The 11,010-nt window shown below is 44.3% G+C and overlaps 1 protein-coding gene across 1 annotated transcript in view; it reads right to left on the bottom strand.

Annotated features, from left to right (window-relative positions):
- Nucleotides 1–352: 352 nt before the first annotated feature.
- The window catches only part of CORO6 (coronin 6), a 443,661-nt gene continuing 433,003 nt past the window's right edge, over nucleotides 353–11,010 (bottom strand). The window contains exons 10-11 of the mRNA XM_086955093.1: nucleotides 2,646–2,876; nucleotides 353–1,284 (exon numbers count right to left, since the gene is read on the bottom strand). Coding sequence (XP_086811219.1) covers nucleotides 1,159–1,284; nucleotides 2,646–2,876 — 357 coding nt within the window. The 3' untranslated portion in view covers nucleotides 353–1,158. The remainder of the gene's footprint in view (nucleotides 1,285–2,645; nucleotides 2,877–11,010) is intronic.

Genomic DNA, 11,010 nt, shown 5'->3' with positions numbered 1-11,010 from the left:
TCATACAAATCTGACCTATTTGTATACATTGGTGTGGGATTTTCTTTGTTCTTGGTGTGTTGCTTATTTGGTTTATTTTTGTTTTTGAATGCTTACACTCCTGTATCCTAAGTCAGGCCTGAGTGCTCGCTGCCAACTACCAAGGGTTGAGCGAGGGACTAATTTATTGAGACCTTATTGGACCTTACACTGCGTTAGTGGGTAGGTGCATACTTACCCCTACCAATGACCCACTTTCCAACACTGTACTATTCTTACATACTCCATTGATGCTATCAAGTCACCTTGGCTCTTGCATTATATTTAAGACACCTCTAGGTGTTGCACATGCACCACTCACCAAAAAGTTCCATTTTCTAATTTTTATTGAAATTAAAAATGATCTCTTCTTAAAAGAAATTATTTAATAAATACCTCAAATCTTACCACAGCAGTATGAGGGGATTTTGAATATGGTAGACATTTGGAGGGCACAGAGGGGCAATGTCTTTCAGCTCATAGGGTGATTTTGTGACTTGTCACAGCTGATGCATTTTAGACAATTTAATGTCTCCCTAGCTTAGAAACTAAAGACATTTCATTCCTACCTCTGAGGCCTCCAGCATTCTCCATTTAACACATTAGTATGAGAAAACAGTGCGGGTCAGTTTGTAGTTAGTGAAGGGACAGAAGACTTCCTCACTCATCAGTGGGCTGGAGGTGTCCGTTGATGGTTCGTGCTTTGCTTCTGCCCCCATAGCACACCTGAGGAATAACTGAGCGATATGGGTAAGCTCAACACCATCTAAACAATGAGTCTTCCCAGCCACGCCTGTGAAACAAAACCAGCCCATCCAGAACTTCCCCTGGGCCTGGGCACTAAAGCAGAAGGTTGCTCTATGCAACAAATGCCACTCAATGGAATCAAGGAAACCCCATATGGAGTTGGACTTTGCATGACCGAGCGAACCGCTGAAGTCTCTCCATGAACGGTGGCAAAGCATGTATTTTTATGGTTGGCTGTCATGAATGAAGGGCTGAGGAGAGAGCAACCTGACTTGGACATCCTATGAGCCTCATTTCCACCACTCTGTTCTGCAGGAGGCCATCTTGGATGTTGAGAGTTCTTGATCAAGCTTTGCAGTGCCTTCTTGGATGGCGGGAACGAAGGTCTTTGCTCTAGTCCGTGCCATTGGTGAGTTGGGAAAGCTTATTCTCCAGTTCTGAAATGCGTTTCCCCTGGACCCGCACAGTCACCTGCAGCATTCGCATTTCCTCCACCAAGTCTTCCAAGGATACCTTTTGCTATTGACAGGAAAGAAAACCAAAATGATCCGTTACTTCCAAACACCTCTTCCTGCTGTACTTCACACTCTAAAGTGCCACAGTCCACAATGCAAAGCTGGCCTATGCAGGGCTCAGGCCTTATGTGTAGTGTGGGTGAGCACTTGTCTCAGTAACCCAAGGGTTCTAAGAGTGGAAACGTATTCTCAGTGCAGAAATCCAGATAGATGCACACAACTTCCATGGCCAAGCCTATCTTATAGAACTTTATTTCAAATAATATGTTTTCAGAGGGACATTCTCAAACCCATTACGTTAACCAATTCTGCATTTTATGTATAAATATACAGTGTTGATGAAAGTATGCTTTCAGCAAAAACCTAATAAGCGATCTTTTCCTGATTATAAATGCACCTGGGTGAGGTGTACATAGGCATTCTATACCCTATTTTTCATTGGCCGGCTCATATTTCAACGTGCACTGTAACTATAATTAGAAATAGAATGCAACATTTATTGATTTTAAAAAAAGATGAGTTTATACTTTTTTCTTTATCATAATATCCAAGGAATACGTAATGTTACACAAGACTTCGCTTACGGCTTAAACAGTACCTATAGGATACAGAAATATGTAAGTCACATCCTGTATTTAGTCTCTTCACACCAACCTACTGGGGAAGACTATTTTTTAGGTTAATACAGACAGGGTCCACAATGGAAGGCCAATTTGTTTAAACTATCTATGGTGCAGGCTTTATTCAATGTACGTTCCTCTGCAAGTGAATTGCTTTGTGACCTCTACAGCACTAACTAGCTTTGCCTTAAGGGAGGTACCCAGCCTAGTCCTTGCATGCAGGTAGACTGTGCATCTCTTTTAAGGAAGACCTCGTGCTTGTAGTTGCACATAGAAGGCAATGGCTTCAGGTCTCCTAAGAAGTTAAAACTCATATTTGGTTTTGGAAGACAGCAGCCCCAACTCTCCTACATGGGGCAGCATCACCTGGAGAAGAAGCCTGCATGTAACATGGAAAAGGACGCTCGTGTGGTGGAATACATGCTGAAAAGACCTGCATGTGACTACCAGGACCTGGAATCAGCCCAGCCTTTTATCATCCACAGATTAATAAAATCAGTTCCATTAAGTTGGGTGGTACTAAAACTTGAAGGACCCATAGACAAGTTAGTTTGTAGTGAACCTTTCTTGTGTCAATGGTCACAGTTATCATGAAGGTGAAAAGTGACTTTTATTAAAATACTTGTTGAAATGTGGTGGAGGCCTCATCTTCTGTAGTTAATATTTGGGGATTGGAGGATACCCAATGGACCACTGAAAGGTAAGAACAGAGATACCGGGGAAGGTTTCAAATTGAAAAACTTACGTTGAAGTTGGCGTCACTGGAAGAGAAGCTGCGGCGTGGTGCTGTTGGGGGTTTGTTGTCCAAGATGTTTTTCTTGGTGACTTTAAGCTCTCTATTCTTAACAGGAACATACCCATCCCTTAACGAGACCAGAATGGGGTCTGCATCTTTTCCTGAAATCCACTCTTCTGCCTCCAGGGCTGGCTCAGGGCCAGGAGTGTCTGGGTACAAGTCATCCTGGAATAGATCGGACTGTGGGAAAGAGCGAGAAGATGCATTAGGCATTGTAATGTGCAAACGAGTCTTCTTGGGCAGCACAAGCTATTAACTGAATCATCTCTAGAGTTACTCAATTTTGCAGCATAAAGAAACTGAGACACAGTGGATCGAGATATTTTATTAGTTCTGCACAATTTGGTCGTGCGAGGGAGCCAGAATTATCACCCAGGCCATACCTTAGTTCCAAAGTTTTCGCAGAGTAACTCGACCAGAACTCATCTTCAACGAGACCACATGGAGTTAAAAGTCTCTCATCCCTTGTAGCTGAAGTCCCCCAAGACAGCAGTTTGTAAGAAATTCCGTTGTTTTATAAACCTTATTTTTATATGACAGCCTCCCTAAATAAGAGCAAGAGGTCTGCCTCCCATTTTTCATCCCTAGTGCAGGAACACTAAGACTATTTTTAGATATACAATACAATGCGATGCGAATCGCCAGAATGTATAAAGCGCCCTGGTACCAGCGGTTTCCTGGCACTAAGACTGAAGAGTAACAGTGACCGGCAAAGGGGACTCAGAAGTGACATGTTTTCAACTTTTTATGATAGGCTAGCAGGGTAGGGGCAGTGGTGATATTAACTGGAAGAAAGTTCCTGTGCTTGGCAGCTCGAAAGGAAAAGACGCTATCCCCTGTTCTGGAACCCATAGGCCTATGAAGAATCCTACACTGTTTGAAGGCATTGGACAATACATTGAGGGAACCCAAAGAACGGGAACTGCCCTAGTCCAGTCAAGCTTTAAGGAGTGCTTGGACAACTCATTTCCTGGAGTCCATAGGCCACAGAGGCAGGATTTTTCGTAACATTCTATGTGATAAAAGCAGGAGGCTGCACCATCCTAGGTGATTTCAATCTACACCTAGAGAAAAAATCAGACCCCAAGATAGCGGCATTTATTGATGCAATGGCAAGCTTCGACCTGAAACAGAAAGTCAATTTAGAAACTCATAACGCTGGACATACACTAGACGGTATCTTCACATCTTGCCAGAACCTAAATAAAATACACACCCTCCCAATCCCATGGACAGACCACAAACTAGTAAGATTTACGCTGGAAGTTAAAAAGGACACTGGAAGACCAGTGGAAATTATTAAGAAAGTAACCTATCGTGACTGGTCTAAAATTGACAACCAGGCATTCATAGAAAAACTCCAATCATCCCATCCAACATTTAATGACAATAGCAATATAGCCTGTAAAGAATTTAATGAGTGGATAGACAAGGCAGTCAATTCGACCGTCCCTCAGAAAAAGGCAACCTTGAAAAGAAAAACTCCATCACAACCATGGTTCTCTGAAGCTCTAAAAACACAAAAACAAACGTGTAGAAGAGCAGAGAAAAAATGGAGAACTAACTACGACGCCCACCTTAAAAAAGAATATAAAGACACCTTAAACAATTACAAAAAATTAATAATAGAAGAAAAAAGCAAATACTTCACTAAAAAGATTAACGAGTCAAAAAACTCCAGCAAAATTCTTTTTGACACCGTCAAAAAACTTTCAAAGTTCGAGAACAACAACCCAGAAGCACTGTCATCAAATTTCTGCAACATACTAGGGGACTTCTTTGTTAACAAAGTCTCATCAGTATATGACTCTTTTAAAAATCAGAATACCGAAACAATGGAAAAGGACATATCATACTCAATAAACCCTGTAACACAACAAGACCAAACATTAGCTTTCAGATTCATACCCCCTACAGCTGAGCAGATCCAGAAAGAAATCCACACCACCAACTCAGGTAGTCCAACGGACCCCTGTCCACCCAGAATCATGCAGGCCTGTTCCATAGAACTAAGCCTAGTTCTGGAAAAATTATTCACCAAAATCATTAATACCAACATCTTCCCAGATGACTGGAAAATGATATCCATCAGACCACTGTTAAAGAAACCCAATCTAGACGGCGAAAGTCCCAATAACTACAGACCCATAGCCAGGATCCCTTTTGCCGCAAAAATTCTGGAGAAGCTGTTAAACAAACAGCTCTCTCAACACCTGATGGACGGAGATTGGCTGGACCATTCACAGTTCGGCTTCCGGGTAGAACATGGGACGGAGACAGCCCTGATCACAGCAGTGGAGGAACTCAGGAAAATAATGGACAACGGATCGAAGGCCGCGCTGATACTACTCGACCTATCAGCGGCCTTCGATACGGTCAGCCATGAAATCCTTATTAATCGGTTAAAAACAGCAAACATACATGATTCAGCCTGCGCCCTTACAGCCTCCTACCTAGAGAGCAGAACATTCTCAGTTGAATCAGGAGAAGCGAAATCAAATCTGTTCAGCCTACCATGCGGAGTCCCGCAGGGTTCATCAATGAGCCCCACTCTTTTTAATTTATATGTAGCTCCTCTTGCACAGATAATAAGGAACAACGGCTTCACCCCTATATCTTACGCCGACGACACCCAAATTGTAGTGTCAATAAGTAAGGAGGTACAAGACACAGCAGAAAAATTCCAATGCTGCATGACAAAAATCAGCCAATGGATGAAAATGAACTGCTTAAAACTGAACGGCGACAAAAGTGAAGTCATGATACTAGGAGGAGACACAAACATATGGTCCCCTCTATGGTGGCCTACAGATATGGGAAGATGCCCAGAGTCGTCAGAAAAGGTGAAAAACCTAGGGATCATGTTAGACACTAACCTTTCTTTTGACGCTCAACCAAGCAAACTAGCTTCATCACTATGTTACATCTTAAAAATGATTATAAAGATTTTACCATACATACCATATGACTCACGAAAGACAGTGGTGACAGCATTAGCCTTGTCCAGACTGGACTACGGAAATGGCCTATATGCCGGAGCAAGAAAGAAAATCCTTCTTAAGCTTCAACGCTTGCAGAATGCAGCAGCTAGACTGATACTGGAAATACCAAAATTCGAAAAAGTAAGCCATAAACTAAAAAGTCTGCATTGGCTCCCAATCGCAAGCAGGATACAATTTAAATCACTATGCTTGGCATACAAAGCAATAAACGGAACCGGATCAAAATTCCTAAAAACACACCTGCAACTATATGAGCCAAACAGACCTCTTAGATCCAGTCAAATGAAACTCATAAAGGTACCCAGATTCAGAAGAACCAATTGGGGCGGTAGAAGTTTTCTGGTACAGACGGCAAGAACATGGAATCAACTACCGCTAGACATAAAAACCAGTCCATCCCTGAAATCCTTCAGAAAGGAAGTTAAAACATGGCTTTTCACTAAACATCTCTAACCATACACCTTCAATGAGCTATTGGGATTTCTAAGCGCCAAGACGCCCTCGGGCATTCGCGCGCTATACAAATAGAAAAATCAAATCAAATCAAATCAGAAATAGCATGCTCATTCTTTAGCTCACTCCACCAGCCCAGTTCAGACATGGCCATATGCAAATCAGTCTGACCCTGTGCCTCATGAGAACAGTCCAGTTCGAACTGCCAAGCCATGTCTTCCCTGGACCAGAAACAAGCCTCCTGGGACTGGTTTCTGGCTAATCAGCCATCATCAGCCAGGCTAGCCTGAATCCAGTGCCAAAGTGAGCAAGGGACCCACGTCTGGGTATACCCTGCCAACTTAGGGTGAACAAAGCGATACCAAAGGGGATGATGGACGGAGCGTTGGAGCAAATCAAACACTCACCCCCAATTGGGTAGAATTACCCAATGCGACCGATTGCGTCCTATCCGCTAAAAAGGAGGAGACCAATGCCAGTGCCTTTCCGGAGATACTAAAGGAATGTAAAGTTTTTTTTGTTTGTTTTTGTTTTTAATAATTTTTATTGCCATTTTCACATTTACAACATATGACACTTAACAGGTATAGTCTCTTCACGATTGTTCTCGCAGGGGCCCCTGTCATTGAGTTTTGGTTGTTGGTTTCTATGGGGTTTTCCATTTGTCCATATCTGCCCGCGCTTACTTGCCCATCTGACCTTCAAACATTTAACATAAAACATGTAGGTACTTGCGATTGTTCTGAGGTGTTCAGACATATAACACATAACATATAAGTATTGGCGCCTGTTTTAGGTTTGACCATCAGCCTGGTGGGGGTGCTTGAATCTACTGTCGATCCAGTCTCCCTGTCACGTCCGCTACACCTGCCTGCCTCAGCTCCTTTTGTGGGATTGCCCTCCCATTAGTGCAGACTGATTTTCGTTGTTCATGGGGGTTCGTATGTGTTTAGGAACTTGTCTAGGGTTGCCCACAACCCCCTGTTGGGGTTCTTTCATGGTGGGTATGTTAGCGCTGTGTTGTCGGCTCCTCTAAGGAATGTCACCCAATTCAGCCACCCCTTGAATATGCCTTTGGCTGTGTCTTACTGTCTTTCCATTTAGTGAGCACTGTTTTGGCTGCTGCCGTTAGGAGGAAGTCTAGGAAGTTTCTGTCTTGTTGTGTGGCTATGTCTGCCATTATGAGTGCAGTGGTGGTCGTGGCAAATTCTTCTTCTTTTAGTGTACAACCTAAGGCCTTATTTATGAATGTGAAAACTTTTTTCCAGAATTTTCTGACCTTAGTGCAGTGGAAGATGAGGTGCGCCAGGTCCCCCTTTTCTAGGTCACAGTTCCAGAAGCGGTTGTTTTCTCTAAGTCCTAATGACGTTAAGTGCGCTGGTGTGTTTTGTGCAGTAACCAGAATTTTGTCTGTGCTAGCACTGGGGAGATCATATTTTTCGAAGGGAACGCCCAGAGGGTGTGTAGTTCTTGCTCAGTGAGCGTGGTATCTAGTTGCATTTCCCAGTAACTGAATTTCTTGGTGTTAAGCTTTGAGGAGTCGGGTCGGAGGAGTTTGTATAAGTGGGACACATGGTGGCCCACTTTGTTTAGGTTCTCCATATAATGAATAATCAAGGGTTTGTCCTTTGTTATTTTTGATTTAGCTATGGCTGTTTTGATTTTGAGGAAGTTGTAGAGTTCTATGTCCGGTAGGTTGTGTCTGGTTTTTAGATTGTTAAAAGTGTATGGCTTTCCCTCGTCTTCCAGATGTGCAGTGTATGAGAACCCTAGTCTTTTCCATGATTCTATGTCTAGGGGTTTCCCCCTATATTTAATCTTGGGGTTTGCCCAGAGGACTTCCCAGTTCGAGTTTTTAATGCTGTGTTCAAGTTTCTGGTCAACCTTAAGTAGCGCGTGTCTTGTGTTTTTAAATATAGGGTTATTCTTTTGTGCCTGCTTGTTAGCGGTGAGGAGAGCTATAGGGTCGGTGTTGTTTAGAATGGCCTTCTCGATGGTGAGCCAGATTGGCGTGTATTTCTGGTTTGGTAGTATCCAGTACATTCCCTGTCTTGCTATGAAGGCCGTCTGGAATGTCCTTAAGTCCTCCACGTTTAGCCCTCCTAATCTCTTCTCTAGTTTTAGTTTTGGGAGGCTTATTATAGGTTTTTTGTCTAGCCATATGCATTTGTTTATCATTTGATCTACCTTGCAGTGAAATTAGTCTGTGAGTGTGAGGGGGAGCATTCCCGCAAGGTAGTTTACCACTGGTGTGATCATCATCTTTATGGTGTCTATTCTCCCCCACCAAGTGATGAATTTGGGCGACCAGGATTCTAGCTGCCCTTTTTGAGGGTTAGTTTCTCGTTATGCTCGAGGGGGGTCTTCAGATTTTTCCCGAAATGGATCCCTAGGTATTTCACGAACCCGGGTTGCCAAGCTATTCCTGAGCCTATTGCCTCTCTGGTTGTGTGTATGTTGAGTGACATGCATTCCGACTTGTCTTTGTTTAGTTTGTATCCAGAGTGGTTAGAGTACCAGCCTATGGTGTCCATAAGGGCTGTGATAGATGTTTCTGGGTCTTCTGTTATTATGAGAATGTCGTCCGCATAGACAGCAAGTTTGGTTGTGGTCTTGTTAATGGTGACTCCCGTCATATTTCTATTGGCTAAGATGCCTCTAATTAGGGGCTCAGGCGCTAGGAGGAACAGTGCCGGGGACAGAGGGCACCCTTGTCTCGTCCCCCGTTGAAGGTTGAATTTGTGTGAAGTTGACCCGTTTATGGCTATCTGTGCCTGTGGGGTTTTATATAATGCCATTACTTTCCTCATGTATCTTACTCCCAGGCCAGAGCTAACACAGAGCTCCAATCGGAGAGACTTGATACTAAAAGACAAAAACAGGCATCATAAGCACAACGATGGCGAGCCACAAGCGGAGCCTCCACAAAAATATGCAAACCAGCTGGTACCCCAGAGAAGGAGCAGGAGATTTGAGCTTCACCAAGCAAAAAGAGGGCTAACAAACATGGCTGGCAAAGATGGCGAAAACACTCAGCTACCGAAAAAAAAAAACCAGAAGGTCATGCGGAGTCCCCCATCAAGCACAAACCTGACATCAATAACACACTGAACAGTATACTTTAGTTCACGACCTACCAAATACAACCAAGCAAACCACAGACGCAATCCAGCTTGAACTGGCGGCAGTCAGAGCAGACATCCACGCAGCAAACAACAGATTATCACTGGTGGATCAGCGGGTGAGTGATATAGAAGACGGGGGCTGTCTCACAAACAAGGCGATCGTAACGTTAACCAAGTCGACAACAGTCCTCCAAAAACAAGCAGTGGAATTTGAGGACCGCAGCAGAAAAAAAAAATATAAGAATCCTAGGAATACCAGAAGGAGAGGAGGAAAAAGCGGGCTCATGCGTGGCACTCATACAGGACCTCATACCAAAGCTCACAAATCTCAAATTCGATAACCCCTTTAAGCTAGACAGAGCATACATATAGGTCACCGTCTATAATTACGCGGATGACCTCCAGCTCATCTTTGATCTGTCCCTTTCTCCTCTCTCTGTCTCTAACTTCCAGTCAACTATGACATTCATCAGGGACTGGATGAACCACAACCACCTCAAGCTGAACCCGGATAAAACCGAGCTGATTCTCACTGGTGGTTCGTCCAGCCCCTGGAACTCTCTCTTCTGGCCCCCCTCTCTTGGTCCCGCACCGACCCCCTCCACCACGGTCAAAACACTCGGTGTCAAAATAAACAACCAGCTCACCCTCCATTCACAAATTAATTCCGTGGTATCCTCCTGCTTACTCACTCTCCGCACCATCCGCACTGTTTCCCGTTTCTTTTCCCCCCAGGCACTTAAGATCATCATGGCCGCACTAGTGATATCGCGACTGGACTACGCAAACGCTCTCTACCATGGCATCCCCGCGTACAGTTTGCGTAGACTCCAGACTATCCAGAACCAGGCAGCCCGGCTGGTGTACGGCCTCCCTCGTTATCACCATTCCACCCCTCTTCTCAGGGAGCTTCACTGGCTCCCTGTAAAAGAACGTTCCCTCTTTAAGATAGGCTGCATGGTCTTCCAGGCCCGCCAGGGCACTGCCCCCGCTTTCATCTCCTCATTAATCAATCCCTATGTACCTGCAAGAGAACTTCGGTCTTCCTCCAAGTCCCTCCTTCAGATCCCTCGCTTCACTCGTAAAAAGTGGGGCGGGGCCAATTTCTCCAACCTGGCTCCAACTTTCTGGAACTCACTCCCTGATCACCTCCGCTCTGCCACCCAGTATCTCCCCTTTCGTAGAGATCTGAAAACGTTCCTCTTCAGCCAGGCCTTCCCCACTTAAACTCTCTCAATACCCCCTTTATCTTTTCCTGGTCTTTTTTCCTCAGTTGCCGATCCCCCTAGCGCCAAGGAACCGCAAGGTGTACGCTGCGCTCTAGAAATATTTTAAATTAGAAATTAGAATACATATTGCCTGCCTTCAAACTAACAAACAGATCGGGCCTGAGACATATAATCTGCAAAACGCTACGCTCACATCACACAGATGCCATTTTTGGAGTAGCAAGGAAAAACCCAAACCAACATTGGAATGGCAACAAAATACTCCTTTCACAGGACTACTCGAAGACCACAGTAGACATAAGAAAAGGATTTCTAGCCCAGAGAGACAAATTAAGGAAAGAAAACATCATGATCTCCTTCGCTGGCCCCACTAAACTAGAATAAACAGCAGAGGGAGATCGCACACATTTGAAGACCCAATGGAACTATTAAGATATCTGCTCAGGCCAGTCGAACAGGAAATGGAGACTACAGCGTTGGCGTCGAGCAAGAGGAGCGCGTCACC

The sequence above is a fragment of the Lissotriton vulgaris genome, chromosome 2_1 (assembly GCF_964263255.1).
Source record: "Lissotriton vulgaris chromosome 2_1, aLisVul1.2, whole genome shotgun sequence".
In the NCBI taxonomy this organism is placed as follows: domain Eukaryota; kingdom Metazoa; phylum Chordata; class Amphibia; order Caudata; family Salamandridae; genus Lissotriton; species Lissotriton vulgaris.
The sequence above is the reverse complement of the archived record's forward strand: the minus strand, read 5'-3'. Positions and strand labels throughout refer to the sequence as shown.